At 40.0% G+C, this 26,330-nt stretch overlaps 1 protein-coding gene across 1 annotated transcript in view; it reads right to left on the bottom strand.

The window, feature by feature from the left end:
* The window catches only part of lrriq1 (leucine-rich repeats and IQ motif containing 1), a 180,313-nt gene that overhangs the window by 114,880 nt on the left and 39,103 nt on the right, over positions 1–26,330 (bottom strand). Inside the window, exons 12-14 of the mRNA XM_043709694.1 lie at positions 21,197–21,324; positions 7,828–7,901; positions 5,182–5,275 (exon numbers count right to left, since the gene is read on the bottom strand). Of these exons, the coding sequence (XP_043565629.1) occupies positions 5,182–5,275; positions 7,828–7,901; positions 21,197–21,324 (296 nt within the window). The remainder of the gene's footprint in view (positions 1–5,181; positions 5,276–7,827; positions 7,902–21,196; positions 21,325–26,330) is intronic.

The raw sequence follows: 26,330 nt of genomic DNA, 5'->3' as shown, positions 1-26,330 counted from the left end.
ACAGTAACCGTCACGGCACGACATACCTCCCACTGGACCGTAAACATCACAGCCCAGCATACTTCCCAATGTAAAGTAACCGTCACACACAGACATACATCGAACTGTACAGTAACCGTCACGGCCTGACATACCTCCCACTGTACAGTAACCATCACGGCCGGACATACCTCCCACTGTACAGTAACCATCACCGCCTGGCATACCACGCATTGTACAGTAACCATCACGGCCCGACATACCTCCCATTATGCAGTAGCAATCACGGACCGAGATACCTCCCACTTTACAGTAACCATCACAGCCCAGCATACTTCACAATGTAAAGAAACCGTCACAGCCCGACATACCTCCCACTGCACAGTAACCGTCACGGCACGACATACCTCCCACTGGACCGTAAACATCACAGCCCAGCATACTTCCCAATGTAAAGTAACCGTCACACACAGACATACATCGAACTGTACAGTAACCGTCACGGCCCGACATACCTCCCACTGTACAGTAACCATCACGGCCGGACATACCTCCCACTGTACAGTTACAATCACCGCCTGACATACCACGCACTGTACAGTAACCATCACGGCACGACATACATCCCATTATGCAGTAGCGATCATGGACCGACATAACTCCCACAGTACAGTAACCATCACGGCCCCGACGTACCTCCCACCGTGCAGTAACCATCACGGCCTGACACACCTCCCACTGTACAGTAACCGTCACACACCGATATGCCTCCCACTGTACAGTAACCATCCCGGCCAGACATACCTCCCACTGTACAGTAACCATCACGGCCCCGACATACCTCCCACCTTACAGTAACCATCACAGCCCAGCATACTTCACAATGTAAAGAGACCGTCACAGCCCGACATACCTCCCACTGTACAGTAACCGTCACGGCACGACATACCTCCCACTGTACCGTAAACATCATAGCCCAGCATACTTCACAATGTAAAGTAACCGTCACACACCGACATACATCGAACTGTACCGTAACCGTCACGGCCCGTCATACCTCCCACTGTACTGTAACCATTACGGCCGGACATACCTCCCACTGTACAGTTACCATCACCGCCTGACATACCACACACTGTACAGTAACCATCACGGCACGACATACCTCCCATTATGCAGTAGCCATCATGGACCGACATAACTCCCACTGTACAGTAACCATCACGGCCCCGACGTACCTCCCACCGTACAGTAACCATCACGGCCTGACATACCTCCCACTGTACAGTAACCGTCACACACCGATATGCCTCCCACTGCACAGTAACCATCACGGACAGACATACCTCCCCCTGTACAGTAACAATCAGAGCCAGACATACCTCCCACTGTACAGTTACCATCATGGCCCGACATACCTCACACTGTACAGTAACCGTCACGGCCCGACATACCACCAACTGTACAGTAACCGTCACGGCCCGACATACCTCCCACGGTACAGTAACCATCACCGCCTGGCATACCACGCACTGTTCAGTAACCATCATGGCCCGACATACCTCCCATTGTGCAGTAGCCATCATGGACCGACAGAACCCCCACTGTACAGTAACCATCACGGCCCCGACATACCTCGCACCGTATAGTAACCATCACGGCCTGACATACCTCCCACTGTATGGTAACCGTTACACACCGACATACCTCATTATGTACAGTAACCATCTCGGCCAGACATACCTCCCACTGTACAGTAACCATCACCGCCTGACATACCACGCACTGTTCAGTAACCACCATGGCCGGACAAACCTCACACTGTACAGTAACCATCACGGCCTGACATACCCCCACTTTACAGTAACCATCATGTCCAGACCTACCCCCCCACTGTACAGTAACCATCATGGCCATACATACTTCCCACTGTACAGTAACCATCACAGCCCGAAATACCTCTCACTGTACAGTAACCATCACGGCCCGACATACTTCCCACTGTACAGCAACCATCACTCCCCGACATACCTCCCACTGTACAGTAACTGTCACGGTCCCGACATATCCCCCACTGTACAGTAACCATCACGGCCAGACATACCTTCCACTGTACTTTAACCATCACGGCCCCAAATATCTCTCTCCACGCTTCAGGCTCTCTGCCTTTATTCCTGATGAAGGGCTTTTGCCCGAAACGTCGATTTTGCCTGTCCTCGGATGCTGCCTGAATTGCTGTGCTCTTCCAGCACCACTGATCCACAAAAGGAAGACAGTGTACTTGTTGGAGCCAAACAGCTCAGCTCAGATATCTTCACAGGAGATTCTCAGGATATTTAATATTTTAAAAAGTTATTTTTCCTAATCATTCTGTCTCAGATGTTATTACACACCTCTGAAGCAGATAGGACTTGAACTCAGGCTTCTTAGTTCAGGGACAGGGACTCTACTACTGTGCCACAAGAGGGCCTCCTTCAGGATATTAACCTATTTTTCCGAACCAATCTGTCCCAGAGATGTTATTACATACCTCTAGCACAGGTAGGTCTTGAACCCAGGCCTCCCATCCAATGGTCGGGACACTCCGACTCTGCTACAAGACAGCCCATCTCAGGATGTTTAATATTACAAGCTGAAGCATCTTTAGTTGCTATATCAATAAGATTTCTACATTCATAGGGTGAGAAGTAGGGATGTTCATTGGTGATTGCTAGGTTTGCAGCTCGGTTTCCAATTTGTCAGATTGTGAAGCAATTCTTTACACATGCAACTTCGGTTGCTTAGTGCCAGGCAATGCCCATTTCAGTTTAGACAGAATCAAAACACTTACCCCTTGACATTCACTACATTACATCACTGAATTATCAATATCCTAGGTTTGCTAATGAACAAAAAATTAAATGGACTAGCCATTTACATACAGTGCCCACAAGAGCAGTGAGAAACTAATTTCTCGATTCTTCAAAGCCTGACTGTAATCTACAAAAAACAGTTGAAAAGTGCAATGAATACACACACCCTGGATGAGTGTAGCTCCAACAACAGTTCAGAAGTTCAACATTAACCACATCAAAGTAACTGGGTTTCTTGACATCCCATCCAACACCTTCACCATTTACTCCCTTCACCACAGACAAACCACAGCCACTGAGAGTAACATAGGAACATAAGAGGAGCAGTAGGCCATTCAGCCCCTCAGGCCTGCTCCACCATTCAATAAGATTATGACGGAACTGTAGCCTAACTCCATATGTGAGCCTTCGACCCATATCTTTTGCTATCCTTGCTTAATAAAAAAGTGTCTATCTTAGACTTAAACTTAACAATTGAATGAGCATCAAATCGACCACCATTTGAGGAAGAGAGTTCCAAACCTCCACAACTCTTTGTATGTGTACTTTCTAGCATCCCTCTTGAATGGTCTGGCCCTAGTTCTTAGACTATGCCTTGTGGTTTTAGAATTTTCAAACAGTGGAGTGTCACAAAGCTGGTCCTTTTTCTAAAAGCTGTTCCTTTTCTCAAGGATACTGTGTCCTTGATTTTTTACAGGGCGGGGGGGGGGGGGGAGGGGTAGGGGGAATGAGTCATAAAACAACCCAGGCTCCGAATCAGCTGGGTTCGTACAGAGATGAAAAGGGTATTTGGAGGCCTTTTCGTTTATATATAAACAGATGAGACTTTAGGCCACAGCTTTCATGTTGTGGAAGTGACCTGCATAATGAAAGGGGAGTGGTCAGTCCGAAAAGCTGAAGTTTTGTTTGAGTCAGTTCAGCAGTGAGCTGTGTGGAAACAGGCTGCTAAACTCTCTCTCCTTCTGCCTTTCTAACTTCAACCTTTAAGTCTATTTTTCATTTTTACTCTGTGTTTAAAGGGTTTTATTTATTAGGACTGTTGTGTATTTTTGGAACAGCATAACTAAGTCTAGTTTGGATAGACTGAGTTCTGTGGGTATTCTATATTCTGTTCTTTGTGTTTCATTTTGTAATTTTGTGAATAAATTTTTGTCTGTTTTAAAATCTGGTAGTCAGCCTAGCTAACTTACTCTGGGTAATTTTCACTGTAAATTTACCAAAACAAATAGCAAAGTTACAGTGTGGGCTGCCTGTTTAAGAATATTTTGAGTGGTCTGGCCTAGACCACAACAGGAGATAGTTTATCTTTATCCACCCTGTTTTTCCCTGTTAATGTACCATCTACAAGAAATATTGCAGCAACTCGCCAAGGTTTCTTCAGCAGCATTTTCCAAATCTACAACGTTTATCACCTAGTAGATCAAGGGAAACAAAAGCATGGTATCACTGTCACCTGCCTGTTCCCCTCATGTTACACACTACACTGTCACTCAAGATCATGGAACTCGCTCCTTAATAGCAATAGGATGTACCTACATACTAAGTCTGAAAAGTTAGATCTGTTTTAGATTCACATAATGTACCAATTACCAAAAACTTGGAATCAAATAGACACAATGATTTTTCTCCATTGTCATTTAAAAACTGTGGGAAGAAAATCTGGAATTATCTGGCACAAATTCTGCACTAATAATTTAGGGCGATCTGGGATAAAAGTGCAAGTATAAAGCCTGCATTTTGCTCTCCTAACCAAGTCAGCTGTATTGAGGGATAAGTGTTTCAAAACAATTCCCGCCATCACTTCAAATTTTTACTTAAGTTAATGATATGAAGTCTGAATGACAGTTCTGCAGAGGACTAATGAACTAGCGTCACGATTCAAGAATCTTTCAAAAGGGTAAGTTTAAAAGTTCTTATTCATGCCATCTCCATGCTGATTCAACCATTCTGCAGTATAAAGAGAACCAATGGGCCATATAACAACTTGCAAGTTTTGAGATGCTGAGGAAGAAAAAACATCCATAAGAAATAACTTTGATACAAAACAGCCGTTCCTAAATTACTAAAAAGACCAAGCCAGCACAGTTCTGACCATTTGATCCCACTGCCGTAGGAATCGCAGAGCAATCCAGACATAGTAAGGCTAACAATTAGAAGTTTAAACTTCCCATGTAGATAATGCAGATGTATGCACATCAGGATTTTCTATAACACTAGTCTACGTATTTAATACAGATTCTACATTTACAGACATTTAAACTTTTATTGAGGCATTCTTAACTTTTATATTCAATACAATGAACTATTCTGCCTGTCAGACAGCAAAGCTTGAAAAATGGGTTTGGCTCACCTCCAGCCTGACTCTTGCTGAAGTGGATTCCCATGTAGTAACAATTCCAGCAGTCTATGACATCCATTAAGACTTAAAAGGAAGCTCTTGAGATCTATGATAAAGCAAACATATTCAAAATAGATTAAAGCAGATAAAACAAAGCATATCAGTAATATGTAGGTTCTGAAAAATCAACAAGTTGGAAAAATAATTTGAAGGGTATGACTTTTACAAAGAGAAGTATTTATCCCAGTGCACAAGGAAGCAGAAAACAATGATTTGAAAATTCACCCCACATTGATAAAAACCCGCAGATTTGCCTTCCATATGGGACTAAATACAGAAAATATATAGGATTTAGGAGTGGGAGTTGGCATTTGGCCTATGAGCCTCCACCACCATTCAATAAGGTCTCAAGTGATTCAGTTGTCGTCTCAGTTCCAAGTTCCTGTCTGCACCCCATAATCTTTGATACCCTGCACAAGAGGAAATATCCTCTTGGCATCCAACCCTATCCATTTCCTTCAAGATCTTACATGCTTCAATAAGATCACCTCTAATTCTTCAAAACACCAATGGGAATCGATCTAACCTGTTTAACCTTCCTTCATAATCCTTCCTTATCCTTGAAATGAGTTGAGTGAACTGCTTCCAAAGCAACCATATCTTTTTTTTCAAATAAGGAGACTAAAACTATACACAATACTCTGCGTGGGATATCACCAGCTACAATAACAATTCCCTGCCCCTATATTCTATTCCCCAGCCATAAATAACAAAATTCCATCTGTCTTCCTAATCATTTCTTTGCAAATTCTCCACCCCCTCCTCACAATTTATTTCTATAAATTTTGATATCATCAACAAATTTAACTATTGTACATTCAGTCCCCTCATCCAAGTCATTGATCTGGACTGTAAACAATTTAGGATTAAGTGAAGTGTCACTTACCCTGGTGACACTCCACTAGTGACAGCTTGTCAATGGATCAAAGATACAGTTGTCCCAATTCACCGCTCCTGGTTAGCTAGCTAACCCTTTATCCATGCTAATATGTTATTCCCTATACCCTACTTTAATTTGTCCAGCCTCCTTGATGTGGCACTTAATCAAATGTGTTTTAAAAATCCAAGTATACTACATCAGTGAGTTGATTAGCTCAGTTTGCTGAACAGATAGATTGCAATACAAAGTGATGCCAAAAGCATGGGTTCATTTCCTGCACTGGCTGATGTTACCATGAAGGTCGGATCATTTCAACCTCATACCTTTCTTGAGGCATGATGACCCTCAGATTAAACTCACTACCACTCATCTTGGTCATTCTGATGAAATAGCAGCCTATAATCCTCTGGGACGATGGTGACATCACTTTACGCTACATCTTTGTTGTTCTCTATTGACTGTGAATAATTCTTCAACAAAATCTCACATAGATTGTTTGAATATAATTTTCCATTCAGAAAGCTGTATTGATCATCCTGATTTTCTGGTCAACCAGTTCAGAGATCTTATTTCACATAATTGTATTTTTGAACAAGGAATCTGAATATGTGACTGCAAAACTTTTAATTGATGTTCTTTCATGGGGCGTACATGCAAATTCACATGAAGCACCTCGAGAATCAAAAGCTTTTATCAATAGTGTTAAACACGAAAATACACTCTCCATGGTATGAATGATTTGGAGATGTTGGACTGGGGTGTGCAAAGTTAAAAATCACACAACACCAGATTATAGTCCAACAGGTTTAAGCTACTGTGTTTCCAATTAAACCTGTTGGACCATAACCTGATGTTGTGTGATTTTTAACATGGTATGAATGATCACACTCCTACTGTACAAAATTAAAGATGTAACTACAAAAAATGTACATTGTTCGTCAACATCTTATACAGACTGATTTAACTTTATTGTGTAACTGTTATGACTGTCATCTTCTGTGAAGTACATTTACATGGTATTATAAACTGAAAGTAAGGTCTGACATGATATAAAATTACTTTTGAAAAGTAGTCTCAGATCTTATGCAAAAATAAAAGACCAGTACCACTTCAGCAATTCTGCTGCTAAATATATGTTCAAATGTGTATGTTGAAAATGAGGTATTTGGAGCACTAGTCTGCTTTTTTTACTGACACTCTCTGCACATACACCAACATTCTCACCAAAATAGCAGCCAGCATGGTTTGCACCAGAAGTGCTTATGTGTACTACAGATATCATTTCAAATCAAAGGCATCGTGGGCATATTAAAGAACTAAATATACTGCCCTAAAGCAGCCAGATTATTTTTAATACAGAAAAAACAACAAAATAAAGATTCCTCAAAGTATGCAATAGATACACATCTTTGTGTGAAGTATCAGTTCATGAATTAAAGTTTTTAGCTAAAGTGCAATATCAATGTATAAAAATAGTTGCATTGTGATAGATTATTAATTTTTCATTAAAGGAAGCGTCTGTGTTCAATTCTTAACGTAAACTGAGGTTTGATCTTGACTACTCCAAAAGGTATCACACTGACTCACAGCGATATTTAAAGGCACATACAGGAAACCCTGTCCTCCTGATCAAAGGAAATGCACTCACTCATACAAAGCTTCATGCAAGTAAATTACGAAAAGAAAAATAATGGAGAAAAAATAAAGATTTACTTCACCTGATAAGCGATTATTGCTAACATTAAGCCTCTCCAATAAAAGAAAGTCAGACATGGCTGTAAGGTCCGTCAAACTGAAAAATAAAGGTATTTGATGACTTTAAACATATGAATGAGTTCAGTAATTTATTAAGGACAATCAATTCTACAATAAGACATTTATAGTCACAGTAATTAAATCTACTAAATTTATTGCAAGCACTTGTGCAAGTCAACTTTCACATCTATATCTATATATACATGTGTATTCTTACTGCAACAACTAGATAAAGGCCAAATGTTTGCACACCATGCATTTCCTTATGATACAATAGTATAGTCTACTCAAGCCAAACTGACATTGACTTTTTGGAAAGTTAACAAACCAAAGCAACCAAAGTTTCCTTGCCTTGCTTGATGATACAGTGACAAGAAATCATATATAGAACAGAAACTGTCCAGCTGAAAAAAAGCAGTAACTTTTGTTACAATCCCCGTAGAGATCAATAACTTTCAAAGGGATTTCAATTTCCAGCAACTGACTTAAAGGAATTGCATGTCAGGGTTTCAATTTTTAAGACTTCTACTGTGACAAAGAAACCAAAATCAACATAAACTGAACATTACTCTGGAGGTAATTACAATTCTAAACTACAGAAATGACATTCCTGACTAGATTCTTATCACGACCAATGCCACCACACCAAAATTAAATATTACACTACGTTCTCCACAGAAGTTAGTCTTTACAGCAGCCAGTCCAAAGTTATTCCCAGTTTCTAACATGCTCACTTCTCCTGGTTCACAAATTTAAGACAAAAAAATGTTGTCTTCTGAAATCCTCAAAACGTCTTTTAGCAGCAAGGCTCACTCTAGCAATTCTTTCCTGGTCTCACCACCAGAATTTCCCAGTGCCTTTAAATATTTCTGCCCTTCAATTTTCCATCAGAGTTCTGACTGGCAGATAACAGAGGAACAATTTTATTCCTTCTGCTGACGGGAGTTGCTGTCCCTTTGTCTCTCTCTCTCTCACTCTGTGACTTACTTTGTCTGTCTCCAGTGCTTTGAAATCAGATTGCCTAAGTCTGTATGTCTCCACAATGTAAAGCTAGCTTCTTTGTCCTTTGCTTTCAAAATGTTAAACGTAGCGCTTGAATTTTAATTGGACTTGGTAACTAAGTCGAGAGTGTGGTGCTGGAAAATGATTCCTGATGAAGGGCTTATGCCCTAAACGTTGATTCTCCTGCTGCCTGACCTTCTGTGCCTTTCTAGCACCACACTCTTGACTCTGAATGCCAGCATCTGCAGTCCTCACTTTTTCCCATATGGTAACTAAGCGACATAAGCTTATCAATGGGCAGAATAAGCAGCAAGTCACATGTAACTCTATATGATATAATTTTCCCTTGAATTCAATAGACATTCAAATGTAACTATCCTATAAAATCTCACATAAATAGAACCATTAAATGTGAAAGCATTTTTAAAACAAAAACCTAAAGGCTCTACTTCTGAAGTCCTCAAGTCTCCAATTGAAGATATAGAGCAGCAATGTTTGACTGTACGACTGTGAGAACAGGTCCAGATTTCTCGGTAGATAAGCATTTAATGAACAAAGTGTTGATCATGTTTCTACATCCAAGTACGCAAATCAAACTTTTTCCATTGTGTACGAAAGGCTTGCATGAGAAAACAGAATGTCTTAGTAAAGGTCTGTGAATGTTGAGGCATTCGCATATTTAGATAGACTAGCAACCAGCAAACAATTATGCCAAATTTGATGAAAAAGTTTACATTTGAGGAAATCGAAACAGCACCAATACTCAAAACAGCCATGTAGGTGCCTTTGTTTCAAAGTTAAAATTGTTGAATGTAAAACTTGGTTTGCAAGCCAGATCTTAATCTTACTGCTCAACAAGAGAAAATGATAAGATGTGGTTGCCCAAAACAATTCCAAATCTCTAATGATTCCAGGCGCCAAACTTGACATACTGTGCATGTAGCAAGATCAATGCACACCCATAAAGATTAAGCTTGGATCTGTTGGTAGAACTGTCAGCTGAGCCAGAAGGTGTAGATTTAAATCCCACTTCAGAAATTTGGGCACAAAAATCAAAGTTAATACTCCAGTAAAATACTGAGGGAGTGTTGTACAATTCTTCGAGGAGAAAGTGAGGACTGCAGATGCTGGAGATCAGAGCTGAAAATGCGTTGCTGGAAAAGCGCAGCAAGTCAGGCAGCATCCAAGGAACAGGAGAATTGACGTTTCGGGCATAAGCCCGAAGAAGGGCTTATGCCCGAAACGTCGATTCTCCTGTTCCTTGGATGCTGCCTGACCTGCTGCGCTTTTCCAGCAACACATTTTCAGTGTTGTACAATTGCCATTTTTCAAATGCAAAATTAAACTATTGACTCATCTGCTCTCTGAGGTAGACTCTATGATATAATTTTGAATAAAATAGCAGAGACAATATTCCTTATCAGCATCATGCTATTTGTGCAATATATTATCAAATTAGGTGCCACATTCCCTCATCGACAATGCACTATTGGCTGCAAAGTATTTTAGTGGTGGTATTTTGTGTGGTCATGAAGATCACCACACAAATTAACACTTGTCTTCTTCTTTCTAAACAAGGATTCAATGAAGTGACAGTGACATATAAAAGTAACATAACGGATGAACATTTTCTCTGAGTAACATGTTCATATCAATTTTCAGAGCAAACCACTAAATTGGAAAGATCTCAATAGAGACTGAAGCTTAATATAGTGGACATTTAATTGAGAAAGTAAATATTTGGCCTGCCTGTCAGATGCTAGATGCATTACGGTTTTAATTAGGAAAACATACAGAATGAAGGGCATCATTTTATGGATTTAGAGATAACAAGAGTGTCCACAAACAGTATATTCAAGCATTGAAGAGGATGTATTCATGAGAAAGGCCTGCAATTTCCTCAAAAGTTCAGTATAACTTGACAATTTCTATCTGAGGAAATTCATATATAACTGATTCAGGATAGTTTTATGCTGAAATAGTGTTGTGCATGACTTTTCTCTACCATATCATTGATGAAAGTCTTATTTACATAATTCCCCATACTAAACATCAACTCTCAGGAATTTATGGAATAATGCTTGGCCATAGGAGAAAAGTCGAAAGTCACTAGATACTGGTATATCTTAGATCTTAAAAGATTGTCAGCAATTATATTCTGATTTTTTTAAAGCAACAATTTATTGGGATCTGTATTATCGGCAAATAAAGTTCTTATTCTTAGTGTACCAAAATCTTCTGTGACACTTTCACACATTGGGAAGATTGAGATGAGATCATCCACCATTGCACCAAATGGTGGAGCAGACTTGAGGGCTGACCTGCCTGCTCCTATTTCTAGTTCTTACATTCTTATGTTCTTAAGTCTACACCTAGTGGACCTCAAGTCTCCCTAAGTCTGAGAAAGGTTTTATCAATATCAAGTTTCAGAAGGATCTGGCTGTCCTTTTCATGAAAACCAACACAGACTGTTATTATTCATCACAAAAAGGAATGAATACAAAGGTAGGCATTGAGGAGACTATAAACTGGAGTAATGTGCACATTATTGGTCACCTAACTTAAAGGTTAGATGTAACTGCATTGGAGGCAGTTCAGAGCAAGTTTACTGGACTAGCATCTGGAATGGCGGGTGGGGGTTGGGGAGTGGAGAGTTGTCTAACAAGAAAATGTTGGACAGGTTAGACTTACACCCACTGGAGTTTAGAAAAGTAAAACATGACTAAAACATGCAAGATCCTGAGTAGTCTTGACAGAGTACCTGGTAAAGTCTAGAATTAGGACACACTGTTTAAAAATCAAGGATCATCCATTTAAAACAGAGACAAGGTGAATGTTTTCTCTAAGAGGGTCATGTGTCTTTGGAACTCTCTATCTGAAAAGATGGTTAAAGCACAGTCTTTGAATTTTTTTGTAAGACAGAAATAGATAGTTACTTGTTAAGCAAGGGGATAAAACGTCTTTCTTGGGGAATGGAAATTCAGATGTGAGGCTACAATCAGATCAGATATGATCATATTGATGGGGCAGATCTAAGGGGCTGAATGACTTACATGTGCTCCTAATGTTTGTATTTAAAACTTCACTAGGCATACAACCATATTACTCTGAAAACATTCAATCCCATCTGATCCTAGAAGCTAAGCAGATTCAGGTCTGGTCAGTACTTGGATAAGAAACTACCTGCGAGTTCTATGTACAGTATGCTTTAGGGGCCCTCTTGTGGTACAGTGGTGGTATCCCTATTCCTGGACTGGGAGGCCCAGTGCACCTACTCCAGAAGTGTGTAATAACAGCTCTGAAGAAGTTGTTTAGAAAAATAGGCTAAATTACAAAAGAAAATTCACTGTTTATTTTTTATTATTTTTGAAATATAAGGTGGAAACAGCTAAGTCTGCCAGAGGTTTTGAAAGGGAGTCAAGAGCACTTAATTGGTGAGGTGGCAAAAATCCAATTTTCCAATCATAGATTAAAATTATAATGTGAAATTCTTGCAAGCTTTCTTACAGGGGGCATTCCTGACCTCCTTCTGCATTCATTAGCTTGTCATGGATATTCATTACCACCTGAGCTTGCTGGAACTCCATTCACTGGTACCATCTTGTCAGGCAATAAACATGAAACACCCTTGTTCACAAACCTGATGGTATATAAGAGGCAGAGACCTGGCAGAATAGACCTCTGCCTCCAAGCTACTGTGAGTACAGGCTTTTTTTAGTAATTTGGTTCCTTCATAACTGAGCAGTTCCTTTGAGTAACTGCTTACTGTGAAGCCAGACTAGGTCAAGCAGCTAATTTTTAAAAGTTCATTCACATGATGAGGGTGTCGCTTTCTGGGCCAGCACTTTTTGCCCATCCCTAATTGCTCAGAGGGAGTTGAGAGTCAACCACATTGCTATGTGGTCTGGAGTCACATGTAAGCCAGACCAGGTAAGAATGGCAGTTTCCTTCCCTGAAGGACATTAGTGAACCAGATGGGCTTTTACAACAATTGACAATGGATTCATGGTCATCATTAGACCCTGAATTCCAGATTTGTTTTTAACTGAATGCAAATTCCATCAGCTGCCTTGGCGGGATTTGAACGCGGGTTCCCGGAACATTATCTGGGTCTCTGGATTAACAGTCCAACGATAATACTATTAGGCCATTCCCTGCCCATGACAAGTTTCAGTTATATGTAGCTTTGCACATTGTTCTTAAATGCTTATAGTGCTAAGGGGGAGGAAGTCTGACTGGGTCAACAAGTCTGCTCAGGTGAGACAGCCACGCAAGATAATGCCAGAAAACCTGACTAAAATAGATAAGCTGTGGTCAATCTGAAAGGGGGTTGTGATCAAAAAGATTGAAATGAAGGTGGGTTAGGTGGAAAGAAACTGTAGGGATTGAAATTTGAAAGAGTGTGATGTTAGACATACTGAAGGGATCCTGAGGAATAGAGGGATGAAATTGGGATGCAGAGGGAAGAGTCACAATAATAGGGCAAGAGGGACAAGAAAAGATGGGAACTGTATATTTAAGGTGACTTCACCTGACAAAGGAGCAGCCATCTGAAAGTTTGTGATTTCAAATAAACCTGTTGGACTACAACCTGGTGTCTTGTGACTTCTGACTTTGTCCACCCCAATCTAACACCAGTACCTTCAATCATATGCATTTCAACGTAGCATCTTTTGTGATGATACAATTCCCTGTTCCCAACATATAAAAGAAGTTCTGATTGAAGAAAACCTAAGTTGTAGCTATTAGTGGAACAATGTTCTACCACTAGCTAAGTAAAATAAGGCAACTGAATAATGTCTAATTAGCTCTCGTGGGCAGAATTTTCTTGTCTGTTGGATACAGCAATAGAGGCAGAATGAAGGAGAAACAACTGGGCAGGTTTATCGCCAGAGGGACAATGTTTCAGTGAAAGCAGACCTCTAGTTTTTGTTCATTTTGTGACTGATGCTGTTAACCCATCTTTTCTTTGGAGGAGTGAAGTCTGCAGGCTACAACCCTGGAATAGTAGAAAAAAGTTCCTCTACATGAAGTAATGGTTTTATGATAATGAGGAAAATTGAAGTTACTTTGCCAACTTTAAGTTAAAAAGGAATAAGGTGCTGGGATTATTCAGACAGTAGTTTCCTGACAGCTATGTGCTATATGACGCAAACCTAGATATTAAAACTTCTGTAATTGCTTCCATTAGTGAAAACTAACAAAACTGCTTCAACTGTTATTCATAGAGAAGCTCTTCCCAAACTCCCATTTGAAGAGATATTCTTCCTCATTTAATTTCACGGAGATGTTGCTCCTTTCTGCTCGCCATTCACAAAGACATTCTCCACTTTCTACTTACAGTGTTCTGTTCTTGATTTTTTCCTCTCCATACCTGCCTTCTCTGCTCTCTGACATTGTTACTTTGTCTTTGAGAGAGCATCCTCTGCTTCAGCCTGGAAATTCCTTATAAGAGCCTTCTGAAGTCCTATATAGACCTCGATAGCAGTGTCTTGCCTCACCATAAGTTGATCTGGAAGTTTTCTGTGCCAAAGACAGGTTCAACAGATGGTTGGGGCCTTCGATTTATGAGATAGTAGAACCCCACAACTTTTCTGAATCCCCAATCAAAACAAAGGGTGAAGTGTAGCCTTCCCACCCAAAGACCAACAAAGGCCCTCAAGTGTGAGCCTTATACCAGTGCTTCTGGTATTTAACCAGCTGTGTGTTAAGGAATCAGGTTACGGGAAGGCTACCTCAGAAAATCCAGTGGCCTACAAAAGATGGGGGTTCCCTTGCTCACAGGCACTGTTTGTACGGACAATGGACATGACATAAGGAAGTGTGGTGGGGGGGTCCACTGAAAAAGTAAACTAGAAGTAAAGGGGAAACTATGACATGAGACTGGCAGCTAATATAAAATAATGATAGTGGAATGTTTCAAGAGGGCATGGACTCGCTGTTGAAATTGATGGTTCATGGCAGATAAAATTAAATGCAGAAAGTATGAAGTGAGAGAGGGAACATAAATGGCACAATTTCAAAGGAATTGTAAGAAGAGTCATGCTCATTCCATATGCACACCACCCTCTGCCCCTTAGGTCCTTTTTAAATCTTTCCACTTTCACTCTAAATCTAAACTCTCTAGCTTTGGACTCCCCAAAACCAAGGAAAATATCTTGTCTGTTTACCCTATCCATGCCCCTCATAATTTTATAAACCTCTATAAGGTCACTCCTCAGCCTCCGATGCTCCAGGGACAACAGCCCCAGACTATTCAGCCTCTTCCTGTAGCTCAAACCCTCCAACCCTAGCAACATCTTTATCAGTCTTTTCTGAGCCCTTTCAAGTATCACAACATTCCTGCAAGAAGGAGCTGCCAGAGGAGCTGGTGGAGGTTGGTACAATTACAACATTTAAAAAGCATCTGGATGGGTACATGAATAGGAAGGGTTTACAGGGATATGGGCTGAGTGCTGGCATATGGGTTTAGATTAGGTTGGGATATCTGGTCAGCACGTACGAGTTGGACCGAAGGGTCTGTTTCCGTGCTGTACATCTCTTTGACTATGTTTGGTATATGCAAAACACTGAAGGTAAAACAGGACAGGTTTAGAAGTGGCTAAAAAGTACCCAAGGTTTTATAGGCGCATGGAAGTAATTGGTTAATTTTCATAAAACATTGGTTTACACCGTTTGGAGTTGTGTGTAAAACATCTGCATCACACATCAGGAAAATGTGAAGGAATTATGGAGAGTACAGAAAATATTTACATAAACACTTCCAGGGACAAGAAACATAAGTTACAGGGATAGATTACAGCACATGCAGAGCAAGCCCTGGAACACTGCTTCGGCTATGAACGCCAGAGCTGCACATAGGGCAGCGAGTCCCGGAGCGGCACGAGGGCAGCGAGTCCCGGGCAGAGACTGGCATGGGGTGGCAGTCCTTGAACTTACCTTAGAGCAGCTAAGTGCTGCGACGGTGTAGACTGGGGTCTGGTGTGGACTGTCAGACCATGTGCTGAGTTGCTAAAATGTAACGATTATTTGAATTTTTTATTACCTGACTGTAAAGTCAATACTTTAACGCTGTCTTGTTTGTAAACTCTAATGCAACTACTTTTTATTCCTGTATCCAAGACTGTATCAAGGTACTTGTACCTAAAATGATGCCATAAGAGGCAGACATTGTCAAAGCTTTTCACTGTACTTCTGCAATTTGATTACACAGGATATTCTATTCTAATCTAAGTTGTGGTCATTCACCTTTGAGAAGAAATCTGATCATGATATTCAAAACATTGAGCAGTTTAGGGAGAGTAGGTAGTAAATGTATCCATTGGCAGAAAGATAAATGACCAGAGGTATTATTGTAACATGATTAGCAAAAGACAGTGAGATGAGAAAAAAACTTGAGTGGTTACATCTGCAATACACTGCCTGAGAGTGTGGTGGAGCCAGACTCAATTATCATTTTTAAAAGGGAATTGGATAAGCATCCAGAGAGAGAAAAAAAATCAGTGCTACAAATAAAGTGCATGAAATGGGACCAGCACTCTTACAGAAAGACAGGACAGCCTCAACTGACCATCTTTCTCTTTCTATGCTATTATTCCTTGGTAATTTACTATAAACGAACATTCAAACTCCATTGGAAGGAAGGTGCAAATTGCTACCATTTTGTGGAGTTACAAGGCTACTAAGAACTGTATCCATTTACAACCATAGAGCCTAATCAACCTCAGGTCAAATAAAATATCTTAACTAGCAGCTTTTGATCTAGAAATAACAGTTACTTATAATGAACTAACAGAGAAGTTTGAACAAAAATAATCTATCAGATGCAAGATGTTTTCTAATGAACCACTATAATTTTATCATGTTACACCTTATGGGTATTGAAAACTCAGCAATTTAATAATATAGCTTTTCAAGTAACTGCAAAGAGTTTTAAAGTCACCACTTTTCCTGAAAATAGGACCATTAAAGGAAAATTTCAACAAGTTCTTACTTCTGTTTAATATCTACTTTATAATTTGTCCAAAACATTCTTATTAAGGCTTATTCATCACTGATAAAGATCAGTTCCTGTTTAAACTCAGCTTTCTAGCTGTCAAATTTGGGATGATCTACACACAGAGTTCCACTACATAAATCACTGGCAAAGTTTTAATTGGTTCTGGGCTTTTGTCCTTCATGTCTCAGTCACAGATCTGTTGAAACACTCCCTAAAAGTGGAAGAGACAAGGATTTAATTGGTTTTGCTTACCAAATCCCTGTATGCATTTGTTTTACCAAATAATGCACATAAGAAAGAAACTGACACACAAGCTACATACTGTACTTGCATATTGTTAACTGGACACAAAGCAGCCTGATGTGAACAAGCATATTGTAGCAATTATACTCCAAATCCTTATATTTGAATGATTACTTGCACAAGGTAGTATTGACACCAATGCAGAGTGGTTACATTGATGGTCAGACAGGGAGGCACTGGAATAAGATATGGAGGTGACTAGGCAAAGGCCTGCTTCTTAACATGGACACTTTGTGGATGTTGTCCAAAAGAAACACTGCTCTGGCTTCTTATTACTCCCCATACACTCCATACCAAACCATACCACCTGATGCCCCTCATAACCTTTACATCAGTCTATACTCGTGTGCACCTGTATGGCCCCTCATTTCCTCCATTACAGCTATGCCCCTCCATCTATCTCACACAATTCTTTCTAGGCCCACGTCGAAAGTGTAGTGCTAGAAACGCAGAGCAGGTCAGGCAGCATCCAAGGAGCAGGAGAATCAACGTTTTGAGCATGAACCCTTCATCAGGACTCCCGAAACATTGATTCTCCTGCTCCTCGGATGCTGCGTGACCTGCTCTGCTTTTCCAGCACCACACTCTCAACTCTGATCTCCAGCACCTGCAGTCCTCTTTTTCTCCTAGCTTATAGGCCCATGCCTACTTTGTGTCATGCCAATCCATGCCTCATATCCAGTACATTATGCAGTACTCTGCCAATTCACAAGGATGCACTATGGGAAGACTTTGCTGGTCCACATTAAACTCTAGCCGGACTTATACTCCTCTGGCAAACCTGCATATTATGCCAGCTCAATCCTGGAGAGCAAAGGTAGCCTGCTTCTGATACATGAACTTGGATAGCCTAGAGAGGTGACTTGTAACCTACAATAAAAATGTACAGAGAAACCTCGATTATCCAAATGAAACAGATAGGGAGTATTTTGTTTGGATTATCGAATGTTCGGATAACACATTCGGGACCTGAAGATCTTGTTTGGATAATCTGAAATTCAGATAATCGATGTTCAGATAATCAAGGTTTCTCTGTATTTTGTAAATTAATATACTATTTATGGTTCAGAGGTTTATTCTGGATACTAAGGATTTAAGACTCCCAAATTATTGTTTATGCACAATATGTTTATTCGGCACTCGAAAAGAAATTTACATTTTCAGATTTATGGCTCCTATGGTGTAATGGTAGTGTCCCTACCTCTGGGCTAGGTGACTCCTACTCCAGAGGTGTGTCATATCATTTCTAAACTCTGATTAGAAATATCTGTACTCATGCATCCAGATATGCAAGGTTACCTGGGCTTGTCGGAGAGTCAGAACAGAGGGAGTGATCATTATCTCCTTCTGGTCTCCAAATAGCTTCCTAAATCATGAGTTAGCTAGCGATCATATTGCGGCATAGTTCCTTACACTTCACTTGGTGTTTGCTACTCACATGATCTGCTCCAGATAGGCCAAAGCTTCCTTCTAGACCCTCAGACTGGCCAGTTGTCTCTTGACAGCCTCATCATGTTTTGATCATTTTCATAGATAGAGATACAGGTCGTGTAGTGGACTGGAAAGATGGTTCAAGTCCCACATACTCCAGAGATGTGTGATTACGTGTTTGAACTGGTTGCTTAGAAATACCTACATAGTCAGTTCTCTGTTCTCTGGTCCTCTCACGACTAATGAAATGATAACTACACCTACAGCAACTTCTCGGTTTACAAATAACCAACCCGTTGGCATGCTTGTTACAAATTTAACCTTATCAATTGAATATTTAATTTTATCTAGAATGCAATCTTACTGGTTTTCATTCATTCAGTTCCTTTAACAATATCGGTTATACAACATTACTCACATTACAGGCTTGGAATCAAGACAACCTGATTTTAAATTTTAAAGATCATTTAAACTTCAATTATTGCAAACAGATTTCATGCTAGCCCTTCAAGTTTAATAGGATCAATTAAATTATACAATACAGATTTGTCATGTTCCGCACACATACCCCTTAGAGTCATAGAGATATACAGCGTAGAAACAGACCCTTCGGTCCAACCCGTCCATGCCGACCAGATATCCCAACCCAATCTAGTCCCACCTATGTCCACTCTGACCTGAACATAGAGCATTTCCAACAAATGTCCCTCATTCCACAGCTTCTCAAATCTTGCAAAGTCCCCATCAGAGCACGTTAAAGGACCTTGCTGTGAATTCTGACTGCCACAACTATCTGACTGCTACAAGATTTCTGGGTGATATTTATATTGGATGATCTTTAGTTGATTTGTCCAACATTTAAAACATCTGTGCCACTGTCCTTTATCCCAACACAAATCACATGGCCTCACCAGTAACTCCACTGCTCAGTGTCAAACTTTAGCATCCTATTCAACCCTGAACAGAAAGTCTAATTGTCTATCTGCTCCATTGTTACCTATTTCCATTTCCATAACATCCCCGAATTCAAGCTACAGAAAACTTTGCTGTCAATTTCTAGTCCCACCCTGAAACCACACCAAGACATGTGTCCTCACTGACCTTTACTGCCTCCTGATCATCAAGTACCCTAGATATTCTCAGAGCCATTTTATATTCTTGTTTACACCTAGAAATGTTGATATGCTGTATTACATTAAATGAAGATAGCCTGTCTGCTCTCTAGAAAGCAGAGATTCACTTGCACCAGCAGGTTGTTATGGTCACAGACAGCAAATCTGCACAGTAACAGGCAAAAAAAAAGCCCTTGAAGATGAGAAAAGTGTGGGATTCTATAGGGAGGTCCCTGGGTCATACGGCTGCTAATAATAAAACCTCATCATTCTGTGATCCGGATGAATAATGCTTCAATCTCTGCTTGATAAATCAGTAAATGGAATGCTGACCGACATTTCTTGAGGCTGATTCAACTAAGGCACAAGTGTAAATATTTACAGCTGCTGTAAATTTGCCAGCTACAACTATTAACTCCCATGTGGAACAGTCTGTCTGTAGTTAAATCATAGCATCATTGTCTCATAATTAAATATAACCTGTGAAGGCAGTTTCCCTCCAATATCTTAAAGAAGATATGCTTCTGTCTCACTTCCTCCTGTCAATTTTCTTTCTCCAACTTAAACAAAAGGGTGTTCATTGGAACAATTTCAATAAAAATTGACAAATAAATGCCTGGCAGACAAAACCTTCTATTTTAAACTTAAAATTGTTTGCCAAAAATGTCAAGATATAATTAAGCCAATGGAAATTAGCACTATAAATAGTGATCAGAAATGAATAGAATGTAACTTTATTGTAGATAATTTCAGACGAGAGCAGCCCCACTTTTACATGATGATGTCCTATCAGATTGAGTCATTTTGTCAAGTATGAGTGACTCAGAATGGCAGAGGCCTGGTCTCAACTCAGGATTTCACAAAACATCCCCTGAGAGGGAAGAGTGCATTCCTAGATGAGTCTAGATTTCAGCCTATCAGAATATTAATTTAAAGAGCTGGTGTTTCTACAAATCACCCCAGTGTCTATTCTATCATGGCATCAGGAATAAAACTTAAATCTCAGAGGTAAGAACCAAAAAAACTGCAAATGCTGTAAATCAGAAACAAAAACAGGAAAAGGTTTGGCAGTATCTGTGGAGAAAAATCAGAGTTAATGTTGCGGGTTGAGTGACCCTTCCTCAGTACTGCCAGACATGCTGAACTTTTCCAGTAATTTCTGTTTTTAATCTCAGAGGTAGTTGGCAACAGCAGGTTGAGTTTTCTGAACATTGTATAGAATAGAGAACAATCGAAGAGCAATGCAAAGAGTAACAAAAGGACACTCTTTCTTTGTAACAAGGGTCCAAACTGATTTGCCTCAAAACAATTAAAATACTTAATATCATGCACTGCATTGAGAACATTTATATCGTTGACAATCTTTATCCAATTTTAAGAAACTGAGTACAATAAAAGTAAAATGCTACTCTATGCACCAGATGTATAAAACCTAATTTTAGAACATTTTCAATTATTTATGGTTCTTGTTATTTCAGAACATACCTGTTCTGAGAAACAGAGAGATGTTGAAGCATTGGTAACCAGTATTCAGATAGCACCTTGAGAGATGAGATGCTGTTATCATCCAGATATAACTCTCGCAGTAACACATGATTTCGAAATTTGGGAAGCTGTCGGAAAGAAGAAGAGTGTTCGAGAAAATAGCACATTTCTGATTTTTATTTTACAAAGCAATCTGCTGTGATCATATTTTTTGTGTATTGGTTTTTCATTGAATAAGTGTCCACTGTCTTTGTCCTTTCAGTTAGTTAACTCAGCTATCATATTGCGCAAAACCTGCCAATTTCTACAATATTGAACCCACAAGTTACCAGGCAAATTTTAGCTCCGAAGACAATTCCTAACCAAATGAAAGCTACAGGTAATATTGTAGCTACTATTGCAATATTAGATGGTGTACAATTTTCCAGCAATGGGTGGTAAGAGCTGAGAGGGAAGAGTGCATTCCTCGATGAGTCTGATTTCAACCTATCAGAATATTAGTTTAAAGAGCTGGTGTTTCTACAAATCCATGACTTGATGGGATTAAACCAATATAGAGCAGTCTGGACCAATGCTGGCTTTGGTTCTAATGATCTCATTAGAGAGAAAGGGAGAGATGGGATGCAGCTTCAGCAAATTTTACTTATTTCTCTCTTTCTAAATGAAATTCAACAGATTAACTCTTGAATGAATAGCACACATTTTATGACTGCTTATTTCATATTTCCTGTATCATTATTTATGGGGCAATATTTATAAAGCAAGATAAATTACTTAACATGTCAATCATGGTCTTATTACTAATTGTCCTTCTATCATAAGGTGACAGCATCAAACATCTCTATTCCATAACCCTATCTTCTCACCTGGGACCCCTAAATGCATGGTTCACCTTTCTACCTTAATAACTCAGCATCCTGCACTGATACTTTATTTCAAGTTCATTTATTCTGACTTGTAACTATTTTACTCTCCTGTAGCTTGTGGAACAGATCCAATTTATTCTTATTCACAGGCAACCATTCTGCATCTACTTCACCTGGTGGCACAACTGTCTATTTGTCAATGATTTTTCAAACACATAACTAATGCCAAATTCTGCATCTCAAGGGGAAAAAAATGCTTAGAAACACTTCTTCACATGTGTATCCCATCCCATGTTGCTCCTGTGCTATTTAATTTCAAATATGTCTCTTTCTTCCTGACTGTCTCTTTCTAAAATATGATTCCATTAATCCTAGGGCTCCCCTCTTCGCCTTCCTGCCAACCATCAAACTCAAAATCAGATAAGGGAGAAACTGAATTAAAAAAAAGACTGAGGAGATAATAAAAGATGCCAAAGTTCCAAACCCTTTTCAGCTTGTCCAAGGAATTGCTGGCTTTTAAAAGAAATGTAACATAATCAGGTCAAGCTGTAAGAATCTGGAGTTAAATTTTTAAGGAACTGGACAGGCAGACAGGTCCATACAAAGAAATAGAGAAAGAAAATAGAATGAGACAAAGAAAGTCAAAGAGAAGACATGTGCCTGGGTATGTCTATCTGTTATAGATATATTCATGCAAAGATTATTACCTCAGACATACAAACATAGAACACAGGAGCAGAGAAGGTCATTCAGCCCTTCGAGCCTGCTCTGCCATTTATCACGATCATGACCAATTGCCCAACTCAGTAGCCTAATCCTGCTTTCTCCCCATGACCTTTGATCCCATTTGCCCCAAATGCTATATCTCGCCGCCTCTGGAATACATTCAATGTTTTGGCATCAACTGCTTCCTGTGGTAATGAATTCCACAGACTCACTACTCTTTGGGTGAAGAAATGTCTCCTCATCTGAACTTTCTTTTTTAATGGAACCAGATTCACACCAACAGAAAGAATACATGCCAAACAATAGTGTTATATGGCACACAGCTCAATGTGCGCGAGTACAGGAGAATCAATCATTATTTTAGTGCTAAAGAACAACTGTTAAGTATTGAAAATACATATAGTACATTAAATGGACTTGAAATGAAGTATCAGTGCAGGATGCTGAGTTATTAAGCATTCACATTCTTATAAAGCAGCTTATCTAACTTTACACATCTGGAATTTGTGAGATATATTCTGTATATAATATAGTAATAACACATCACCACAATGACTTGTGGCTCAATGAGCAACCTATCATCATCATCATCTCAGGGAAATTGGCAACTAGTAATGGCCAAATAATGCAGCCAATAGACAATAGGTGCAGGAGTAGGCCATTCTGCCCTTCGAGCCTGCACCACCATTCAACATGATCATAGCTGATCATCCTTAATCAGTATCCTGTTCCTGCCTTATCTCCATAACCCGTGATTCCACAATCCTTGAGAGCTCTATCCAACTCTTTCTTAAATGAATCCAGAGACTGGGCCTCCACTGCCTTCTGGGGCAGAGCATTCCACACAGCCACCAGTCTCTGGGTGAAGAAGTTTCTCCTCATCTCTGTCCTAAATGGTCTACCCCGTATTTTTAAGCTGTGTCCTCTGGTTCGGCACTCACCCATCAGCGGAAACATGTTTCCTGCCTCCAGAGTATCCAATCCTTTAATAATCTTATATGTGTCAATCAGATCCCCTCTCAGTCTTCTAAACTCAAGGGTATACAAGCCCAGTCGCTCCAGTCTTTCAGTGTAAGGTAATCCCGTCATTCCAGGAATTGACCTCGTGAACCCACGCTGCACTCCCTCAATAGCCAGAATGTCTTTCCTCAAATTTGGAGATCAGAACTGCACACAGTACAGGTGTGGTCTCACCAGGGCCCTGTACAGCTGCAGAAGAACCTCTTTGCTTCTATACTCAATCCCTCTTGTTATGAAGGCCAGCATGCTATTAGCCTTCTTCAGTACCTGCTGTACCTGCATGCTTATCTTCATTGACTGTTGTACAAGAACACCTAGATCTCTCTGTACTGCCCCTTTACCTAAATTGATTCCATTTAGGTAGTAATCTGCTTTCCTGTTCTTGCCACCAAAGTGGATAACCATACATTTATCCACATTAAACTGCATCTGCCATGCATCTGACCACTGACCTAACTTGCCCAGGTCACCCTGTAATCTCCTAACATCCTCATCACATTTCACCCTGCCACCCAGCTTGGTATCATCAGCAAATTTGCTAATGTTATTGCTAATACCATCTTCTATATCATTAACATATATTGTAAAAAGATCATAGGAATTCTCTTTTTTGAAAAACGTGAAACATAAAAGTAAGTTAATCTGCGAACATTTAAAAAAAATAATAAGTATGAAAAATAACATTAGTTTATGTAAGCTGTTATTTTCCTTTTCAACGATGCATATACATTGCTATATGACAAAGGAAAGACCTAAGGATATGAAAAAGAAAAATACAGAAGTTATGAACAAACTTGTATTCACTTACATAGAACATATTAAGAGCTCATTCCATTCTTGATGTGAGGGACTTTAGAAATTATTTCAGCATGTCCCAAAAATGCTTCACAGCCAATTCAGTTATTGTTGATTGTTATACTGTTGTATTGCAGGAAATGTAGCAACCAATGCATAGACCAGAATCCCCATAAGACAATGAAATACATAATGGCATAATGTGATGCTTGTTGAGTTAAAAAGAAGTGTTGGTCAGCCCAATAGATAAGCCTCTTACTCTTGTTTAAACAATAAGATCTTTTATATTTACATGAATCAGCATACAAGTCCTTAGCTTTATGGCTCATCCAAAAGATGGTTTCTCGGTACTGCACAATGTCAACCTGGATTATTTGCTTCTGCCTCTGGAGTGGAGTTTGAACTCATAACATCCTGACTTAGTGCTACTATTGAGTAAAGGTTGACATTTGCAATCAAGGGAAAAAAGCAGTAAAGCACAGTTTGCTTTGCGAAGCTCTTTTAAATTGCAATATTGTGTATCAATGTTTAGATTCTCTACAGTGTGGAAACAGGACATTTAGCCCAACAAATCCACACGGACCCTCCGAAGAGTAACCCATCCAGACCCATTTCCCCCTGACTAATGCACCTAACACTATGGGCAATTTAGCATGGCCAATTCACCTGACCTGCACATCTTTGGACTGTGGGAGGAAACTGGAGCACCCAGAGGAAACCCATGCAAATACTGGGAGAATGTGCAAACTCCAAACAGACAGTCACCCAAGGCTGAAATCGAATCCGGGTCCCTGGTGCTGTGAGGCAGCAATACAAATTTAGTTATAACTCACTGTGGCAGGAGAACTAATGGTGTGTATGTTCTTTCACAGTTAAGACTTTTATAATGATTGCATGGCAGGTTGCTGACGTTGGTGCTGATGACGTGGCAACAAGGCAAACTGGGATTCTGAGTTCTGAGTGAACTGTGCCTTTAATTAACCAATCAAATTGAAAGATTGTGAAATTGCACCAGTACTGACAAGGAAGTATTATACATTTCGGTACTGCTGACGTTGGTGCTGATGACGTGGCAACAAGGCAAACTGGGATTCTGAGCTCTGAGTGAACTGTGCCTTTAATTAACCAATCAAATTGAAAGATTGTGAAATTGCACCAGTACTGACAAGGAAGTATTATACATTTCGGTACTGTGTGGAGTTTGCACATTCTCCCCGTGTCTGCGTGGGTTTCCTCCGGGTGCTCCGGTTTCCTCCCATACTCCAAAAATGTGCAGATTAGGTGAATTGGCCACGCTAAATTGCCTGTAGTGTTAGGTGCAGGGGTAAATGTAGGGGAATGGGTCTGGGTGGGTGCGCTTCGGCGGGTCGGTGTGGACTTGTTGGGCCGAAGGGCCAGTTTCCACACTGTAAAGTAATCTAATCTAATTTGCATGGATAGGACTTTTGTGCTGCAGTGCTAGTGTCCATATATCTGGGCCAGGAGGCCTGGGTCAAGTCCTACCTGCTCCAGTGATGTATAACTAGCCAGTTCTGAAAAAGGGTCACTCGACTTCAAATGGTATCTGTTTTCTGTCTACAAAAGCTGCCAGATTTGCTAAACCTCTGCAGCAATTTTTGTTTGTTTGAATAACTATAAAAACTTGAACAGATGGGATTCCACACCAGAAACAGTTAATTTTTAGTGGCAGCAATTAGCAATAATTGAATCATTAAAAAGTTCCTTTG

Source organism: Chiloscyllium plagiosum, chromosome 19 (assembly GCF_004010195.1).
Source record: "Chiloscyllium plagiosum isolate BGI_BamShark_2017 chromosome 19, ASM401019v2, whole genome shotgun sequence".
Taxonomy (NCBI): domain Eukaryota; kingdom Metazoa; phylum Chordata; class Chondrichthyes; order Orectolobiformes; family Hemiscylliidae; genus Chiloscyllium; species Chiloscyllium plagiosum.
Note: the sequence above shows the minus strand (reverse complement) of the source record. Positions and strands in the feature narration are given on the sequence as shown.